This window comes from Bos taurus, chromosome 22, assembly GCF_002263795.3.
Source record: "Bos taurus isolate L1 Dominette 01449 registration number 42190680 breed Hereford chromosome 22, ARS-UCD2.0, whole genome shotgun sequence".
NCBI classification, from domain to species: domain Eukaryota; kingdom Metazoa; phylum Chordata; class Mammalia; order Artiodactyla; family Bovidae; genus Bos; species Bos taurus.
Genome location: NC_037349.1, coordinates 48,552,192 through 48,572,953, shown reverse-complemented (window position 1 = coordinate 48,572,953; position 20,762 = coordinate 48,552,192). Strand labels below are relative to the sequence as shown.

General features: G+C 51.9%; 1 protein-coding gene across 8 annotated transcripts in view; it reads left to right on the top strand.

The window, feature by feature from the left end:
• Positions 1-3,956: 3,956 nt before the first annotated feature.
• The window catches only part of DNAH1 (dynein axonemal heavy chain 1), an 80,757-nt gene continuing 63,951 nt past the window's right edge, over positions 3,957-20,762 (top strand). For 4 of the 8 annotated variants that reach the window (XM_059880083.1, XM_059880084.1, XM_059880082.1 and 1 more), the window contains exons 1-8: positions 3,959-4,264; positions 7,680-8,050; positions 8,850-8,922; positions 11,099-11,273; positions 11,702-11,858; positions 12,750-12,882; positions 15,155-15,316; positions 15,889-16,141. In XM_059880083.1, the coding sequence (XP_059736066.1) occupies positions 7,715-8,050; positions 8,850-8,922; positions 11,099-11,273; positions 11,702-11,858; positions 12,750-12,882; positions 15,155-15,316; positions 15,889-16,141 (1,289 nt within the window). In that variant the 5' untranslated portion in view covers positions 3,959-4,264; positions 7,680-7,714. Of the gene's footprint in view, positions 4,265-7,679; positions 8,051-8,849; positions 8,923-11,098; positions 11,274-11,701; positions 11,859-12,749; positions 12,883-15,154; positions 15,317-15,888; positions 16,142-20,762 lie in introns of all 8 variants that reach the window. The other 4 variants (XM_059880085.1, XM_059880086.1, XM_059880087.1 and 1 more) reach the window with 3 other exon arrangements.

The window sequence follows — 20,762 nt, the reverse complement described above, 5'->3', positions numbered from 1 at the left end:
CCCAGTGTCCCTCACACCATTCTGTACAGGAGGCCAAGGTGCAGAGCTGAGCAAGGTTTGTGTTCCCCACTGTGCAGATGGAAAAACGAAGGCGTGGCAAGAGAAGAGACTTGCCCAGTGAACTGGCGGCAGAAACCAGGCCTCCTGCCCTATTCATAGACCTTTCTAGAGGTGGGCAAAAGGTCACAATGGTAGTCAGGTCCCCGACTCTGCAAACTCAGGTTCCCAGGAGGGGTGAGGGTACCTGGTGGGTCACAGGACTGATATGGTTGAGGCCAGCTACTCTACCAAGAGGTCTTTCTGCTGATGCTCAGTGAGCTGCTTGGGGCCAAGGGGAAATCAGAGGCACTCAGAACCTAATTATGATGAACAGCTCTCTGCAGCTCCTCAGGCCCCACGGAAATGTCCTGTGAAATATATCATTGTCCCGGGGCTTGTCACCTGGAGCTTTGGCCCAGGTGTTTAGGGGCTGGCGGGAACCTCTTCTGGCTGCTGCTCCTGGTGAGCAGACATCAGCACCCTGGACCCGGTTCACTGGCATGGTCTGGAATTGCAGGCCAGAGTGGGGAGGTAGACTGGGGAAGAGGATGTGAAGTGCGGTCACGTGCAGCTAGGTGGCTGTCAGCGGGCATCTTCAGGGTGATGGCCTGACGTGGATGGCTCTGTCTCCTAGTCATTTCCTGTGGGTCCTTTCAGGAGTGATGGAGCTTGCAGGACTGCTGGGAGAAGCAGCACCCTGGTCCCCACCATGCAAGACTACCTTTCAGTTGGGGGATACAGCAGTGACCATTGCATGGTTGCCTACTGAGTGGTACTGGCTTTGGTGCCCTGAGGGCAATGTGAATGTGTTCTTTGGCAACCAGGGAGGGCTTCCACAGGAGGTGTAGCCTGAGATGAGATGGAAGGTGGTAGAAAAACCCAAAGAAGGAGATTGTGTCTGGGAAGCTCCACATGAATATAGGTGGGAGTGGCTTTGGACTGGGAACTGAGCATTCATGACCGAGTGGTCCTCACTCCTCCAGCCCCCCCAAAACTCCTTTCCACTCCTTCTCCCTGAGCTCTGGGCTTTCAAGGTATTGTCTGTCAGGCTGACCATGTGGATGAAGGGAGAATTAATTTGCCTTCATTTTTATTCATCAGAGAAAATGCTGGTGAGAGCTGCCGAAGCCAGCTGGCCAGTGGCAGAGGGGGGAGGCCTGGGATGAAGCTGAGCCATCTCTCTGATTCCCTCCATGCCTGTGACTTGGTTTCTCTTGGCATCAGCTCAGAGCTCCTGGCCAAGCAAACCAGAGAGAGATCCTGGGGTACAAGAGGTCAGCTGGGGGCAGGTGGAGAGCGGGTAGCCCCAGGCACCCTGTCTGAGTGCCTGTCGCCCTCTGTTCTGGCTGGTTGGCCATGTGAAGGGCCCATTCTGCTGCCCATTAACATGAGGCTTTCATCTCTGTAGCTACTGAAGCATTCCTCCCAGCCTCAGTACTGCCAGCAGGAAGCACAGGGGAGGGGGGCACCCAGGCGGGCTGTGCTCCTCAAACCCCTGGCCCAAAGGCATGGGCTTGGGCCAGGGTGCCCTAAGCAACCTGTCTGCCCAAGCCCCACCCTGCAACACTTTCAGGAACCCAGCCTCTCCCCATTTCAACAAGAGCAAGCTTGGCTTCCCTTCCAACCCATATAATAGGGCAAAAACCTGCCCTCCCACCACAAAAAGGGCAGGAGCCCAGGATGGGATCATGGCTCAGTTCCTTGCTTCTCTCCCAGGGAACGAGTGGACACGATGGCTTCTAGGACATGGCAGGAAGATCAAAGGCTGAACCCAGGCCCTGCCACTGGAGAAGATGGCATTTGAGGGTAGGCACCTGAGACCCAGGAGGGCAGGGACTGACCCACAGTCCCCTGCCAAGGAAGGGGGCCGTTACATCCACTGCCCACCCCTGCAGAGGGGCAAGGTGGAGCTGGCAGGGCTGCTGGGGAAAGCATCACTGCCTGCTCCCCTCACCCAAGCCCACCTCCAGTTGAGGGATACAGCCAAAACCATTGGCTTTGCATAGTAGAGGGTGAGTGACTTTGTGAGCTAGATCTCCTGAGAGTGGACCCTTTCTGCAGTGGCTTGTCCATCTGTCCAGAAACCATGTCCCCTATGATGTCACCAACCCGCTGCGTTGCTTGGCAACTTTCCAGGATTAGTGCTCTGCCCCTGTCATCCCTGACGTCCCACCATGGGCTGATGTTGCCCTGGCAACAGGATGGGTACTGCAGCTTTTTGGAAAGCTGTATCCAGTGCAGGAAGTGGCAGGCAAAAGAGGAGAAGCAGGTGCTTCTCCACAAACTAGAGTGGGGTACACAGCCTAGCCCTAGCCCTACTGAGGAGCCAGGCTGCCCAAAACAGGGCTTTGGGGGTCTCTGTCCCCTCGAAAAGCTGTGGCTATTCTTGCTTTCAATCCCCCTCACTCTCTTTCCTTCTTTCTGGTCACCAAGTATCTATTGTGTGAATGCCAACAAGAAAAGCAAAGTAAATCATTGTTCAGGCTCAGGAAAGGTTTTATCAGCATTGGGTCTTGAAGGATCAGTAAGAGTTGGCCAGGCATAGGAGTTGGTGGAGAGAGAAGTTCTGGACAGAGGAAGCAGACATCAGTGCAAAGCCTGAGTTATTGACTCAGTGTGTGCATGCTAAGTTGCTTCAGTCGTGTCTGACTCTTTGTAACCCTATGGATTGTAGCCTGCCAGGCTCATTTGTCCTTGGGATTCTCCAGGCAAGAATACTGGAGTGGGTTGCCATGCCCTCCTCCTGGGGATATTCCTGACCCAGGGATCAAGCCCGCGTCCTGCACTGGCAGGTAGGTTCTTTACCACTATCGCTACCTGACATTGTCTCTAGTCACAGCTTTAACTCTGCTTCTGGGTTCTTTGTGACCTGGTATCTCTGGCTCTCTCCCACTAAGTAGACATTTTATGGCAGGGGCAGGGTCCAGTTCAAATCTGGATACTTAGTCCCCAGCACAGGCCTGGCACCAAGTCAGCATTACTAAAACATCAAATAAAATCAGGTATTTGCATACATAATGAGCATCAGGTCCTACCATGCTCCCCCAACCCCAATACTAACCTGTCTTATCAAGCCTCAGTTTTCTCATCTATGAAATGCAGCCAGTTTTGAGAAGGCTCTGGGCAGGGATTCTCAGGTTGAGGTAGAGTTATTTTTTACATTGTCTTTGGTTTGTAATCCACCTGTTCTCCTTATAGAAAAATGGAAAGACTGGTGGGTACAGAGGGCATCTATATACCTTCAGATCTCCAAATTCTCAGTATTGGGCACATCCACTGCCCACCCGGAGGAGGGCTGAGGTGGAGTTGCAGGTGTGTATGTGTGTGTTTAAGTTGAGTCTCTAGGGGGGTGTGTGTGTGTGTGTGTGTGTGTGTGTGTGCGCGCCAGAGAAGGCAATGGCACCCCACTCCAGTACTCTTGCTTGGAAAATCCCGTGTACGGAGGAGCCTGGTGGGTTGCAGTCCTTGGGATAGCGAAGAGTCGGACACGACTGAACGACTTCACTTTCACTTTTCACTCTCATGCATTGGAGAAGGAAATGGCAACCCACTCCAGTGTTCTTGCCTGGAGAATCCCAGGGACGGCGGAGCCTGGTGGGCTGCCGTCTATGGGGTCGCACACAGTCGGACACGACTGAAGCGACTTAGCAGCAGCAGCAGCAGTGTGTGTATGTGTGTGTGTTTAAGCTGAGTCTTGGGTGATGTGGGGGTCCAGAAACGACCCTTTCCCACAGTGAACTGACCATCTTTCTGACATCTGTGCCTTACATACAAACTTCAGTTTGTATATTTCCCCAGTTATTCTTCCCATGTTATTTATATAACTTGGGTTTTCTTTTTTTAACCAGGATTCAGAGTGGACCCTTTAGAGTTGTTGTTCACACTTTGAAAACAGCTTTTGCACATTTTGTCTCTTTCTCTAGAAAAGTCTGGGAGGGGAGATGGATAATGGAGGCTGGATTTGAGAGCCTAGACGGCTGATGCTTTCCCGACGACCCCCATCCAGCCGCCCGGAGGTGGACCAGTCCAGGGTGGACGAGCTGCGCGAGTCTGGGCGGGAGGAACCAAGTCCGGCGTTGTGTAGGGGACACCAGTGCAGACCTACGGAGGTTTACTGACGGAAGCTCCCGCGAGCCTTCCCGGATGGTCCCGCCCCTTAGCAACGGACCCAGCGTCTCTCCATAGAGACGGGCAGCCGGACCCCACACCGTTTGCGGTGGAGCCGGTAGGTCGGTAGGTCGGTGGGCCTGGGGGATCACAGGGCCAACACCTGCAGGGGGACCTCAATAAGGCGCGGGGGGCAAGTGTACACCAAAGAGGACGCCCTCCTGGCTCAGGATTCACATCCCTGCCCACGAGCCCACAAGCGGTTTCTTGTCTTTGGTCAGTGGCAAGGGAGTGGGGCACGCTTTTAAACAATCTTGTAGATAAGTTCCATACTGACGAGACCATTTTTAAAATTTTTATGTTTTTGCTCCACCCCATGCTGAGAGCATAGCCCCCTCCTTCTCCTTTCCCATGAGGAAAAGAGCCAGGTCTCTGGTCCTCAGCGGCCGTGCAGCCCCTCTCCTGAGCCTGACCACTGCCCAGTCCTCTTAGTCTTCAGTGTCTCATCCGTAAATCGGCAGAGTGCTGCTGCAGCTGTCTCACAGGGCTTACAGGATCAACTTCCTCCCTTACTTTCCCCATTCATTCAGTCGTTCGTGCAATTACTCACCAAATGCTTTCTAGGCACCTGCCATGTGTCAAGCCCATGCTAGTCCCTTGCTAGGTGTTGAGGTTCCAGAGATGAATGCTACTTGAAAATTGTTGCATTTGAGCTTGAGCGGAACCCTAATATGTAAAACAGATAAAGGCGCAGGGTCCTTGTTGGGTGGCTCAGGAGTGGGTGGCTCCGAAGCCCTCGTGCTTAGGCACTCACCTTGCTCAACCTCAGGGCTCCTTGGCACATAGTTTGAGAACCACTGTTGTGAAGCCAAGGACAAGGATCTTTAGGCTAGCCAGAGGCGGAGACCTCAGTTTCTATTATGGTTCTGCCACTTCTTGGCTGTGTGCCTTTTCCGAGTTTCTTAACTTCTATGGACCTTAGTTTCCTTGTTTGTGGATTGGTGATTCTAGTAGTAGCTGTCCCTTGTTCATCTATGTCCATCTAGCCAAGTGCCCGGCAAGTGGTCAGGTCACACAGGGTTGAATGTCTGTGAATCCAACCCGAAGCCTCCTCTGACTCACACCAGCGGGGCTCCCAGGTAATCTTCCTGGAGAAACAGTAACTTGTGTTCACATTCCAGTAGTGCCTTTTGAGCAGGTCACTTACCCTTCCTGAGCCTCGTTTTTCCCACCTCTGAATCTCTAAGAATTGAGAATAGTCTCAGTTCCTACCTCAGAGATTTAAACAAGATAATGTGTGAACTCCATCTAAACTCCCAGTGCCAGTCACCATTCCCAGCGCTGCACCTTCCAGGGCCACCTCGCCCTCCTACCGGCCAGTTCCCTCACACAAATGAGAGGGTGCCCAGCAGAGGCCTTGCTGGAGACCATGTCCTCTCTCTTACCAGCCACACCCATTCCCGTGTGCAGGCTGCTGTCACCTGTGAGGCTGTGACAGGAGGCAGAGGTCTTTCTGTCTGCCTGCCTGCCTGTTTGTCACTGATCCTGTGCACACTGGTGAGGTCTAGGTGTCCAGAGCTGGGTGAGGTTGGAAGGGATCCGTTGATCCTGTGTGGGGCTGAGGGATGGAGGGGAAACAGGATTCTGAGTCTGCACCTCTCTCCCATCTTCCGTCTTGGGACATGCCTGAATGCACGCCCCACTGCCAACCTGCTCAGAGGGAAAAGGCCCCCAGGGGCAGCATGTGCACTCGTCACTGGCTCCTTTTGCCCCCAGCAACACTGCAGCTTCCTGGACGCTTCTGCACCTGTTACGTCCGTCAGTCTTGTAACACACCAGGAAACAGCCACGCATGGTCAAGCCTATCTGAGAACCAGGGAGACCAGGGAATGGAATGCCTTTGTGTGGGGCTTTGACCTAGCCTCTCGAAGGCGTGCTCTTTCTGTTTGGTGATTTTGTTAAAAGATGAAGCAGATACCTGTGGATTTGCAGCCATGATGGGGCCAGTGGGTCCTTTGTCTTCAAGATGCTCTGGGAAGGGCTGGCGACAGTCAGACAGGCCAGATTCAGTGTCATTTTCAGCACCTGCCCCGGGAGACGGCTGGCCACCAGGGAGTAGATTCAGGGAGCAGAGTTCTGGTGGGACATGCTTGACTGGTGAAAAGCTGATTGGCCTTTGGCCTTGCAGTGTGGGGCTTGCTGCCAGAGCACCATCTGTGCTTCCTGTGCCTTCGAGTGGTCTTGCCAACTCACCACCCCCTTCTTAGAAGCAGACTCCAGCAGCCACAGGATGCTTTGACACTGCTGGGTAGCCCTGCCCCAGACAGTCTGGCTGCCTGCCCCACCCTTCGGGTCAGGCCAGGCAAGATTCCCCTGCCATGAACTAATAGCGGCCTGCACCGGCCAGTCCCACCAGGCTAAAATGGAGATAATGGAGCACCAAACACGCCGCTGAAAGAGAGGCCTGTCCCACCGCTCCTGTGGGCAGCGGGTGGGAAATGGGACTGGGCAGTGGGAGGGGGCCTTATTTGGGCCAGGCCTCTGTTTCTTTTTGTTGAGATGCCCTCCTTTAAATTGACATTTCTATTGAGATAATTGTAGACTGACTGCCTTTTTTTAAAAAAATGTTTTTTATTGAGTATAGTTTGTTTACAATGTTGTGCCAATCTCTGCTGTACAGCCAAGTGACTCATATACATATAGCCATTTAAAAAAATGGCTTATACTTATATACATATAGCCATTTAAAAAAATACTCTTTTCCGTTATGGTTTATCCTAAGGGATTGGATCCACTGGAGAAGAGATAGGCTACCCACTCTGGTATTCTTGTGGTTCCCTTGTGGCTCAGCTGGTAAAGAATCTGCCTGCAATGCAGGAGACCTGGGTTCAATCCTTGGGTTGGGAAGATCCCCTGGAGATGGGAAAGGCTACCCACTCCAGTATTCTGACCTGGAGAATTCCATGGACTGTATAGTCCACGGGGTCGCAAGGAGTCGGACACGACTGAGCAACCTTCACTTCACTTTTCCAGGGGATTGGATCTAGTTCCCTGTGCTGTACAGGATTACCTTATTGTCCGTTTATCCTGTAGGCAGTAGTCTGCATCTGCCAACCCCAAACCCCCAGTCCAGCCTTCTCCCTCCACCCCTACGCCCCACCCCTGGCAACCACAAGTCGGATCGTTATGTTTGTGAGTCTGTTTCCGTTTCATAGATAGGTTCATCTGTGCCATGTTTTAGGTTCCACATATAAGTGATATCACATGGTACTTGTCTTTCTCTGTCTGACTTACATCACTTAGTACGATAATCTCTAGGTCTATCCATGTTTCTATAAATGGCATTTTTTTTTTTTTTTTTTTTTTTGTGGCTGAGTAATATTCAGGTTAGGAGAGTACTCCCCTCTCTCTTCTCCACGCCTGGGGCTGGGGCATGTTGTGGGGTGGCCGACTAGACATCCCTGTACTCTGGTGGCCCTGGGAGCTGAGCTGAGGCTGACCAGGGCCCAGTGGACATCAGTATCTTGTCCTAGGAACTCTGGCTGGGACATCACCCTGAGAAAGCAGCATGGAGCAACCTAACAGAGAAGGCCACAGCCCAGGAAGGGCCTCTCAGGGCCAAGAGTGCAGATGGACCTCTGCGGGCCCTGAGTGTAATCTGAAAGACCTGGAGCGTGACCCGGGGAGGATTCTTCAGGGACCAGATTCTGGGTCACAGAAACTTCCTCCAAGCCCTGACCCTAAGACCCCACCTTTACCTCTGTCCGTGACCCCACCCATGCCCTCAGACTTGGGGCAGCCCCGGAAGTTGCCCCTGACAGGCTCTGACAAGAAGTACCCCCTGATGAAGCAGCGCGGATTCTACTCTGACATCCTCAGCCCCGGAAGCTTGGATAAACTTGGGGTGAGTGTGGCAGCCGTGCCCTTACCAAGCCTGAACCTTCCTTGTGGGTTTCATTTGCCCTTTCTTCCTTTCATCCATCCATCCAGGTGCCTATCAGTTTAGCAGTTTTCTACCCACCCACCCATCTGCCCATCCATCCCTGGTGACAGCACACGAGGATTGTCATCCATATACCCAGTGTCATGGGGCAGTGGGTTGGTGGGGAAGTATTTCCCCACTCCTGCCCCCAACTCTGGCTGGGGAGGGGGTCATGTACCGCTTAGATCTACAAGATAGGTATGAATTTGCTGGGTAGGATGGGGTCTGGAGGGTGTACCAGGCAGGGGGAACAGAAGGTACAAAGATTGGAGATCCCTGACAGGCCACTGCCCATGTAGAGGAGTAGAGAGATGGAGGGCGGGGGAGGACAGAGAAGGGAAGGGATATAACTAGGGAAGGGTGAAAACAGCCCCGTGGGTCCCACACAGCCTTAGGATGCTTTTAGGCAGAGGACCTCTGTCTTGTGGCCCAGCCCCTGGACACACACCAGGACTGTTCTCAGAGAGAGGAGGGGCCTGTGCATGACCAGAGCGGGGTTGGGCCAGGGTGTCCCAGGTGTCCATCGCTTGTCACCCACTTTGGCCTCTGAATGAGGAATTGTGCAAATTCCTCTCCGTTGATTCTTTCCCATCCCTGTCCCTGTGCGCCTGGAGTGCAGCTTAGTGGACTCAGGGAAGATACTTGGCCTTGGGCGTCCTTCCAGATCCTGCCTGTCCTCAGGATGTTTACACTCCTTCAAGGCTGTGGGGTTTGGTTTCAGGAAGTGTGCCATGGCCCCTGCACAAACCTGGACCTCCTGTGGCAGGCCAACCTTGACAAGTTCACCCCAGAAGGTCAGTGCCCAGCGAGGCTGTGTGGGTGGGTGCCTTCAAAAGCAGTGCCTCTGGCCTGAGGGAGATTGTCTGCTCTTGGCTGAGGGTCTCAATTTCCTCCACTGGTAAAATGGGGATAATAAGACACAAGGTGCTTTGCAAGGGCCCCGCTCATGGTGAGTGCTCAGTGAAGCACAGTTGCTTAGTCATTACTCTCGGCAAAGCTGTATATGGCAAGGGTGCCCAGGTGTACTGGGGCTGCTGAGGTCTGGAGCCTCATTTCTCTCAGCCTGGATGGGGCCAGTGGGAAATTGACAGGTATATTTCTTGCCTCCCCTGGAACACGGGCTTGGAGGAGTTCAGGACTGTGTCTGAGCTGTTCTCCAGCTCAGGCCACAATACCAGAAACAGGGCTTGGAGAAGGAAGGTGCCGGGGAGGTCACTGCTGGGGAGGGGAAGAAGGATGCTCCTCTCAGGCTCCGTGATGAGTTTTGTAAGGTCTGAGACAGGCCTGCAGGGTGCGGGGCAGCCCCCAGTGGCAGAAGGGAGCAGAGGGTGGCTCCAAGAGAGGCAGTGAGCAGGGAGGGGCCCTGAAAGGCAGTGAGGAATTGGGGGGGACCCTCCTGACTGGCCAGCAGGCAGAACACTCCCTTCGATCAGGCCCAGGTCCTCCATGGTCCCGGCTGTCTGCCCTTCCTCTCTACCCCTAGGAGAGGCCTGGCTGTGTGCTGGCACTGTCCAGACTCACCTTCTTGGGACCCACAGGTGGTGGTCTGTGACTCCCCAGAGGTGGCAGAGGAAACATCACATGTATGTGCCTCTGTGCAGTGATGTGAGGACGCAGCCTACTGCGGTCAGCAGTTTTACAAGTATCTGTGGCCTAGAGAATGGTTACAGACCACAGATCAAGGGCTGTGGGGGACTGGGAATGGTGCTCCCACCATCCATGGCAGGGGCAGGGATGGGAGAAGGGTTGGTCAGCAGCTTTGTGTCCCCACCCACATGAGGAAGAGCAGCCCAGAAGGGTCAGAGAGTGGTGGCAGTCAGGGCTCTTGGCAGAAGGCTTTGTGGAGGCTGTGGAGGCCTGGGAAGATGCCTAGGGCTCTGGGCCTGCAGGGGCAGGGCCAGGCCCAGAAGCTCAGGATTTTTGGGGTGGAGTGTGTTATGGACCCACAGGCTCAAGAGCAGATGATTAGGAATCTGAAAACTGCCTCTGGTCCAGGGCTTTTTGATAGCATTGGGTTCCCTCAGAACCCAACAGCTCTGATAAAAGAGCTGACTTCGCTGCAGGGGGATGGCCCCTGCTCAGCCTCTGGAAGCTTCCGTAAGCCTGTAGAGTGGGTACACCCAAGGTGGACCCTCTTGCCATGTGGCTACGTCTTGACCCCAGAGATGTGAGGCCCAGGCAGGGGGTTCCTAGGACCTCCCAGGAGAGTGGTTGGGGGCCATCACTAAGCAGTCCAAAGGTCCCCCTCCACCCGGCCCTGGGAAAGGTGGCTCATCCCCCGAAGCTTTTTTCCACACCTCCTCCCCACCTCTCTGGCTTGCCTGAGACTCTCCTTCCCACTTAACATCTTGAGTCCCGGGAAACTGAAATGTCACCCTACCAGTTGGTCTCTCTCCCCAGTGCCCCTGCCCTCAGAACTGGAACGGAAGCCTGTCTGAGGAGGGATGGCCATTTTGTGACTTGGGGACCCCGTGGGGGCAGGGTGGTGGTGCTACCCTCTCCTACAGTGTCGAGGATGCCTTATGTCTGGAAGTGGTCCCAGTGAATGCATGGCATTCAGACCCCGAGATGCTTGGCAGGGCCTGCGGGGTGGGGATGGCAGGAACCCACCCAGACATGCAGGGAGCTACCACTTCACCTTCCTATCCAGCTGTAATCCTGGCGAGTAGTTTGATTCAGCACCTGGCTTGAGCAAAAGCCACTGGCAGCAGGGTCATGGGCAGCATGGAGGAGAACGATCGAGGAGACTAGCTCTGGGCAGGGAGAGCACGACCCAAAACAGGCCTGCCAGAGCCCCTTATCCTCCAGGCTCAGGATCCCCCGGGGCTCCCAGTGTACATCTGGCCTCTCCCTGCCTCAGGCCCACTCTGAACTCCCCCTGCCCCAAAGCCACATGCCTGCTCCCTGCCCAGCATGGTGCTGGGGGTGTCGGGCCCCAGCCTGAGTCCCCACCCCTGCCCCTGCCCGCAGTCAGAACCTTTGAGGTTTCTGAGGACTTCGAGGAGCGCCTGGAGCGCGAGCGCATCGGGTCCACCACCAAGCTGCTCACCCAGACTGACTTCCCGCTGCAGGCCTACGAGCCCAAAGTACAGGTGCCCTACATGGTGCTGCCGGGCCAGTGCCCCCGCAAGATTGAGATCGAGAGGTATGGCTGGGTCGGCGGTGGGAGGTGGCATCTGCCCACCGCAAGGGGTGACGGATGGTAGGCAGCTAGGTGACCATCCTCATGGCAGAGGTTACCTAGATGGGTCTGTGTTGCAAGTGTTCCAATCAGCTCTTCTAGCCCTTTGGTTTCTTAGTGGAAACACGTTGCTTTCCTTGCTGTGAAATCAAGGAGGGTGGCTCTTAAGTCAATGTGGTGGGACTGCAGGCAGGATGCAAGGGTATTTGGGGCCCTGGAGAGCGGCTCCAGCCATCACACCACTTCCTCATGGGTTCCAGAGAGCATAGGGCCCTGGAGGGGTCCCTGAGCCCCACCTTTACTGCCTCAACTCCATGGGCCCTTGCTGACACCCGAGGGGGCGACTCACCTGAGCTGAGATGTCATGAGCTCCCTCTGTCTCCCTCGGGCAGGAGGAAGCAGCTCTACCTGAGCCTGGACATCGAGCAGCTGCTGGCCAACGAGGGCATTGACTCCGACAAGCTCATGCCCAGGCACCCAGACCCCCACAACCCCCAGACTATTGAGCAGGGTCACGACCCGCTCTTCCCCATTTATCTCCCACTGAAGGTGAGTCCAGCGTCCACGGAGAGTTGATGGTCAGGAGATGGGGGTGCAAGATCCGAGCAGAGGGGTCAAATTCAAAAAGGGGATCCCCTGGCAATGACAAGCACTTGTATGTCAAACAGGACATCTGCTCCGCAGGGGGAGTTTCAACATCCTAGGCTGGGGCATGGTGGCGGGGGGGTACCCAGCACCCATGGGATGCTGATTCTCTGCTGCTTCTCTGGGAGACTGGGGAAGCCTTTGTGCATGAGTTCTGGCCCCACCCCCTCCTCAGGCATCAAGAAGCAGCCCAGAGGGACTGTGGAGTAGCGTTCAGCTCCCTTTGACCACTGCGTCTGGGGTCACTGGGCTGGAGAGAGCTGGAGTAGAGGAGGGCAACTGTGTAGCCTCTTTGGAGTTCTGTGGGGAAATGGAGTCCAGGGAGGAGAAAGAGAGAGCATAGCCGGCTCTGGTTTTCACCCACCTCCCTGCCCTTCTCTCCATGGCCCTGACTGTCTCTTGCCTGGCAGTGCGTCTGGGGAGACAGAGTGGAATCTCGATGCACATTACCCTCCTGACAACCTGAATCGCCATCATTTCCGAGTCAGAGTGGGCGCTCAGGAAAATCCAAGGACCGCCTCTTCCACTGATCCTGAGCTGGGTGGTCCTGGCCAGTGGAAGAGAGGGCCTGCTCTGAGTCCCCAGTCACCCCTCTGCCTGAACCTCAGGGTAGCTTGTTTGGATAGGGTTTCACGGAGCCCCGTGAGCAGCAGAGGGGGCACTCGGGCCCCTGGTCCCCAGACGTGCATCTGCATCCAGGGAGGAGGCTACTGGGCACCTCTAGCCTCGCATGCTCAGCCCACAGGGGCCGCCAGGATGAGCTGCCTCTGCCCAGCACCTGCTATTTCCTTCTAGGTGTTTGACAATGAGGAGTTTGACTGCCGGACTCCCACTGAGTGGATCAACATGGGCTTGGAGCCAGGGTCTGAGAACAGGAAACCTGTCCCTGGCAAAGCCCTCCTGCCTACCGATGACTTCCTGGGGCACGGTGAGCAGGGCCAGCGGGAGCAGGGAGGACAGGATCTTGGTCTGCACCATGCTGTCCTGGCAGCAACCCAGCCACGGACTCCTTGGCTGTCCTGAGCCTCAACCGTGGGAGGCGGTGGCCCCACATTTTGAGGCCTCCCTCCCAGCTAGGATACAGGCCAGAGGGCTGGCCCCACAGGAGGAAAGGCAGGGGCCAGGGATGCCATGGATTGGTGGGCTGGGGAGGGAACAGCTGTGTCTTAAAGAAAAGTCTTCGATTTATTGGTAATGAAAAATAGGCAGGCTTATTAGACATGTTCAAGTGTGTATAAGGGCACAATTCCACTCTATCACCCAGAAACTCCTCTGCCCCACCTGTATCTGTGGCCTCTTGGCTTTCACCTCTGCATGGACAGCACACACACTATGACACACTCACATACTTGCTTTCAAACACACACATTCATAAGCCCACTGTCACGCTCACCCACCATCTCTCACACACACGTACACAGTCATATGCACATTTTCACCACACAAACACACATGTCGACAGTCACCCATTCACAATCGCTGTGACACCCACATCCCCACAGTAATGTTGCACACTTTTGCCAGACCTTAAACTTGTCTCTGTCTGTCCCTCCTTTGGCCCCAGATCTGCCCTGGCAGCCTCGGACGCTCTCTCCAGTCCGCTGCTGTCCAGAGCAGAGCCGGGCTGACCTTCCATGGTTCCCACCCTGGCCTGCATGACTAGTCTCCATGTAGGCGTCCTAGGAAGGTCCGGGTCTTGAGATTGAAGGTTGCCATCCCCTTGTGCTGGGCGAGGGCCTCTCTGCTCTCTGCCCCATGCGTGGAGTGGGGAGTGAGCCCAATGGGCCGGCGCCCAGATGGGAGACAGGACTCTAGGAGCCACGCTGGTTCTCAGACTGCTCTACCTCCAGGGGGCCCACAGCAAGTCCATTGTGCAAGCTGTAAGTTTGCGTTTCAATTTAAAAACGCATTAATGCTGGAATCAATTTCTCTGAACTAGACAAGAAACCCAGAATGATCCCTTTACTTTGGACTTAATTACAAAAATAATTTAACTCAATTGTTCCCAGATCTCTGATTCTTGGTGATAAAAGCGGAAAGTTTGGGGCTGCATTAACCTTAAATGCACCAGGCAGTGGCTTCCCCGAGGTGCTTCTGCCGATTCCGCTTCAAACGGCCCGGGCCCTCAGTGGCGGCTCTAATGGGAGGGACAGGTCGGGAGCCTTTCTGCCAGGGGCCTCTGCTTTCTGCTGGGGGCTTCTCGTGACATCTTTCCCTCTAAGTTGAGCCAAGAACAGGTCAGCATTTTCAGGAAGGGAACTAATTAGGATGAGAAGGGAAAAGCCAAACAGAACCAAAGCTGGTGAGGTTTATCACACCTGTCCTCACCTGCCTGGCATCGGTCAGCGGGAGCATTTACTCGGAATTCTGGCCTGGAGAGGATGTGTACACAGTATGACTTCAGGCTCTGTGAGATATGCAGACAGGGTCAGAGAGTGCCGGGGGAAAAGGTGCTATTTTAGGCAGAGATGCTTCTCCAAGGAAAAGCCACTTGAGCAGGGGACGAGCCAGCATCGAGGTGATGTGGGCGAAGACTGTTGCAGATAGAGGGCGCAGCCGCCGCTGAGGCCCTGAGGCAGGAGCCAGCTCTAGATCAGGGGTAGCCAGATGTCCAGTGTGGCTGGAGAGGGATGAGGAAGAGGGGCAGTGGCAGGAGGTGAGCAAAAGGAGTCAAAAATTTCAGGCCAGGGCATGGATGCGTTCTGACCAAACAGACCCCGAGGCCCACTCTGAAGCCATTGCAGGGTAGCTGTCATCTTCTACCCTGCCCTGCTCTGATGGAGGGGCTTGGGGGCTCAGCTGCCACATAAGGCCTCAGGACTTCCCTCAGCCTCGAAAGGGTCCAGTTGGAACATGGTGAGCTTTACACCTAGATCCTCAACCGAATCTGTTTGCTTCGGGCTTTCCTGCCTCCAGGTCCCAGCCCTGCTGGCCTGTGTCTCTCGCTGCCCTGAGGGAGCCATGCAGAGACCAGAGCAGAGAGGCCTGGCCCTCCTGGCTCCTCCTGCCTCCTCCTGCCCAGCTCAGCTGGGAGGAGGCAGGGCCCCCACCCTGCTGCAGCCAGAGAAAGGGAGTCAGTGTGGCGGGAGAGAGGCCAGATCAGTGACCACCGAGACCTTTCCTAGCACCTACTGCCCACATGCAGCAGCCTCACTCCACCCCATGGCCGGGAGCACTGATAGACTCCCCTCCTGTTTCAGAGGACCCCAAGAGTCAGAAGCTGAAGTACGAGTGGTGCAGTGTCGGTGTCCTGGACTACGACAAGGAGAACAAGCTGTACCTAGTGCACAAGACGAGTGAGGATGGCTTAGTGCGAGATGAGACGGGGAAGCCTATCCTGAATGGCGGGGTCACGCCTGAAGGTACGAGGTCTCTGCCCCTGCCTCAGGCAGACCCCCAGCTCAGGCCCGGCCTGGCCTGTGACTGAGGCCGGCCCCTGCCCAGGGCATAACCAGCTGAGGTCTGAATCCCCCCTTGCTCTCTTGTCCTGTGGCTGTCTGTCCCCCAACCAGTGAGAATCAGAGGACCCACCACTCAGAGACCCCAGGAAGGGCAGCTGGTCGTTATTTGATATGTCACCTCTGAGCAGCTGGCAATGGTGTTTTCAGTGTCATGTTGAGAAGGAGCCCGAGGCCCATCAATGAGTGATGTCCGCCCTGGCTGTGGCATCCAGGAATGGGCGCTTGAATAGCCCACTCCTTTGAAACCCCTTGTCCATGCCCAGCTTTTCACATTTAACGAAGCACTTTCATATCCAATCATGATCCAACTTGTGATGTGGGCAGTGCAGGGAGCATTGTCATACCCCTTTCACAGATCGGATGGGGTCACTTGCTCAGGGCCCCGTGCATCAGTGGCAGAGCCAGGCTGGAATCTAGTGCTCCTGCCCAGAGGGCCCCACTGGCTGTTCCTTTGTCCCTCCACCCATCCCCAGGAAGGTCACCCCTCCTGATCTGTCAGTACTGGGTGCCAAGGATCCAGCTCCTCTTCTGTGCTGAGGACCCACGTGTGTTCACACGACGTGTGGTCGAGGCCAACGCCCTGCGCAAGAACACAGAGGCGCTGCTGCTGTACAACCTGTACGTGGACTGCATGCCCTCTGAGGGCCAGCGGCTCGTCAGCGAGCAGAGCCTGAACAAGATCAAGCAGTGGGCCATGAGCACGCCTCGGATGCGCAAAGGGCCCGCGTGAGTCCTCCCCACCCAGACCCTTTCCCATACCCAGCAGCACCTCCTCCAGGGAGCTGTCAGTAGGGAGCTAGTGCTGCCCTGTATGTGAGAGGGGTACTCTCCCCATGCTCATCTGTTTGGGGCTATCTTGCCCACTATACTATGGACTTCTTGGACCCTGACCAATGCCTTGTTCAGCTCCAGGTCTCTCATTATCAATATGAACTCATGGATTCTTAATTTTATTCCAAGGGTTATAATCTGTTACTACCATTTTTAATTTTCATGCTGAAATTGGCTCAGAGTTGCCCAGTGGGAGCTCTTCAGGCTGCTTCCTGTGTCTTCTTGTTAATGTTTCTGTTATTCTTTGAGCATGTCTTTACTTTCTGGCATAGCAAGAATTTCCAGGGTCATCTTGTACTTTCCCAGACCCAGACCTGAAATCAACTATTTCTCTAACGGGCCCTGGTTCCTCTTGGTGGGGAATCGCATTTAGAAGACAAAATTCTGGCATTAAGATGTGCTCATTGCTCCTGAGAAATCAAGCTTTGAGGCCCTAGCAGATAGACCTAAGCTATACATATTATTTATTTTACATTATATCATATTATAGTGTTATATTACATTATGTTCCATATAGCCTCCACACATATGTCTAATTATTATATATCTATCTATTGAAATGTCAAAAATCATGAGTTCATATTGATACCTTCACATTTACTTCAAACCACAGGCCTCATTCTTACTTGTGCTTGTTTTTTTATTTCTATTTCTAAAAGAAAATTGGCTTTTATTCTTCATAGTGTATTTACTTATTTGCTCAGACCTAGGATACACAGAAAGTAATTTCAGTTGCTAATCTGTCCTCTTTGGAGGATAAACTCTGATAAGTAATCTTTGATATTTGTTTAGTTTTCTTTTTTCTGTTTAGCCTGGGGGCATACAGTGCAAATGCTAGGTTCAGAAGTTACTTGGTTTAGTTCTCCCCATCCTCCTGAGTGTGATTCATTCATTTAATGAACTATAGCTTGGTCCATTTATTTTATAAATATAAATAAATACATATATGTGTATATATAGAATATAAGCATGATCTAAGTATATGTATATTATATTATAGAATAATGACTCATATATTACATTTTATGTAATACATATGTATTGAATGTATAGAAAATATACACACGTATGTGTGCATTTCTTTTTATATGTAATATATATACCCATATATAAAATATAGTCAGTAGTATATATTACTCAAAAATATATACTCAGAGATTTGTTACTCTTCACCCTCACTCATTCTATCCACATCTCTCATCTTTTCTACTGTGTTCTCACCCATAGGTTACCAAGGTCAGTAGTTTCTGGTTTATCCTTCTTGTATTTCTTTTTGCACAAATGATCAGATGAGATCAGTCGCTCAGTTGTGTCCGACTCTTTGTGACCCCATGAATCGCAGCACTCCAGGCCTCCCTGTCCATCACCAACTCCTGGAGTTCACTGAGACTCACGTCCATTGAGTCAGTGATGCCATCCAGCCATCTCATCCTCTGTCATCCCCTTCTCCTCTTGCCCCCAATCCCTCCCAGCATCAGAGTCTTTTCCAATGAGTCAACTCTTCGCATGAGGTGGACAAAGTATTGGAGTTTCAGCTTTAGCATCATTCCTTCCAAAGAAATCCCAGGGCTGATCTCCTTTAGAATGGACTGGTTGGATCTCCTTGTAGTCCAAGGGACTCTCAAGAGTCTTCTCCAACACCACAGTTCAAAAGCATCAATTCTTCGGTGCTCAGCCTTCTTCACAGTCCAACTCTCACATCCATACATGACCACAAGAAAAACCATAGCCTTGACTAGACAAACCTTTGTTGGCAAGGTAATGTCTCTGCTTTTGAATATGCTATCTAGGTTGGTCATAACTTTCCTTCCAAGGAGTAAGCGTCTTTTAATTTCATGGCTGCAGTCACCATCTGCAGTGATTTTGGAGCCCAGAAAAATAAAGTCTGACACTGTTTCCACTGTTTCCCCATCTATTTCCCATGTTCTTATCCCCCCTGTTACATGATGAGTAGCACACCATAGATACTCATTTTTATCTTGCCTTTTTCACTTATGATGCATCCTGGGAATCAGTCCTTTTCAGTTCATTCTCTTTTTACAGCTGCATGGTCATCTGTTGTGTGGATGTACCATGTATCATGGTTTATTCAACCATTTGCTAATACATAGGCATTTAGGTCGGAGAAGGCAGTGGCACCCCACTCCAGTACTCTTGCCTGGAAAATCCCATGGACGGAGGAGCCTGGTGGGCTGCAGTCCATGGGGTCGCTAAGTGTCGGACACGACTGAGCAACTTCACTTTCACTTTTCACTTTCATGCATTGGAGAAGGAAATGGCAACCCACTCCAGTGTTCTTGCTTGGAGAATCCCAGGGACGAGGGAGCCTGGTGGGCTGCCGTCTGTGGGATCGCACAGAGTTGGACACGACTGAAGTGACTTAGCAGGCATTTAGGTACTTTCCAGCGTTTTGCAATTACAAACAGTGTTATGAATAAATAATCTTGTGCGTATGTATATTGATACTGGTGGAGGTATAGCTTTAGTATTCTCCCACACTCCAAGAGTACTGGAGGGGGTTGCCATTCCCTTCTCCAGGGGATCTTCCTGACCAGGGATTGAACCTGGGTCTCCTGCATAGTGGAGTTGCTAGGCAAAAAGACAAGTACTTACTGATCACCAGCTTCTCCTCCATAAGGATTTTGTATGCCCGCCAGCAATGTGTGAGAGTACCTGTTTCCCCACATCCTTGTCAAGAGTGAGCTGCTTATTATACTATTAAATTTTTTTGCCAGTCTGGAAGGTAAGTCTATAAGTAGTACAAGTAAGGCTGAATGTCTTTTGAATCTTTTCATATGATTAAGGGCAATTTTTATATCTTTTTATGACTTGTCCACATTTTATGCTCATTTTTTTTTCTTTTAGTTTTTGCGGTATTTTCCCTCTAATATTAAGAGTTCTTTATATATTAGGGATATTAGTTCTTTAGCTGTGTGATACATGTTGTAAATATTTTCTCCTGGTTTATCAGTTGTATGTTAACTTTGCTTATGGTAATTTTGGGGCTTCCTGGTGGCTCAGATGGAAAGAATCTGCCTGCAATGCAGGAGACCTGGATTCGATCCCTGGGTTGGGAAGACCCCCTGGAGGAAGGCATGGCAACCCACTCCAGTGTTCTTGCCTGGAGAATCCCCATGGACAGAGAAGCCTGGTGGGCTACAGTCCCTGGGGTCTCAAAGAGTCAGACACAACTGAGCGACTAAGCACAGCACAACACGTGGTAATTTTTGCAGTATAACTTAAAAACATGTAAACAATTTTATTAGCCATTCTATTACATCTGGATTTTGAATCATAGTTACAGTCTTTCCCTATATTGAGGTTTTCTTCTAGAACTGGTATGGCTTCATGCTTTTGCCTTTTACATCCTTGATTCATCCTTATGAATGGTGTGTGGTATGGATCCAATTTTATCCTTTTCCAAATGACTAGTGTTTATTAAACATTTTTTAACACCCATCAACATTTGTTGAAACCTCTATCTTTGACCTGGTGATTTGGGAGGCCACCTTTATACACTAATTTCCTTGTGTACTTTGGTCTATTTCTGAAGTTTCTGTTCTATTCCATTGTTCTGTGTCTATTCATACACTCGTACTACAGTTTTAATTATAGATATTTTACAGTGTGTTTTAATGTCTTGTCAGGCCATTCCCCCTTTGTATTAATAGCTTTTCCCTTTCAGTGTTTTTCTGGCAATTCTTGCATGTTTGTTTGTTTTAATGAGTTATTTTTTTAAATAGTGGGAAAATATACATAATATAAAATTCACCGTTTTAACCATTTCTAAGTGGCATTTCTCAGTGGCATTAAGTGTGTGCACATTATTATCCTGTTATCACTGCCATCCATCCACAGGATGTTCATTGTCCCACAGTGAAGCTCTGCACCCATTAAACTATAAGACCCCCTTCTCCTCTCACCCAGCCCCTGGCAACCACCGTTCTGCTTTCTGTCTCTATGAATTTGAATTCCTAAGTGCTTCATATGAATCGTGCATTACTTGTCTTTTTGTGACTCCTCCTTTCATTTAACATAATGTCTTCTAGTATCATCCATGTTGTAGCACACACCAGAATTCCCTTCCTTTTTAAGGCTGAGTAATATTCCGTTGTGCATATATAGCACATTTTCTTTGTCTGTTCATCTGTTGATGGACACTTGATTGCGCCTGCCTTTTGGCTCTTAGGAATAATTCTGCTGTGAGCATGGGTGCACAAAGATCTCTTCATGTCCCTACTTTCTGTTCTCCTGAGAAGAAGCGGAGCTCCACTTCTTTTCCAAAAGCGGAATTACTAGATCATCTGTCAGTTCTATTTGTTGCTGTTTAGTTTTTGTCTCATTATCATAAATTCGACTCTGTAATTCAGCGACACTTGGAGGGGATAAGGAAAACATAAAACCCAAAAAACTGCAGTGAGAGCACAAAGAATATAGGCTATTATGAGCAGGTGGGAAAAGGAATGGTCCGTGGTTAAGATAAAATACAAGTCAAATTTATTAGAGCTATCCACAT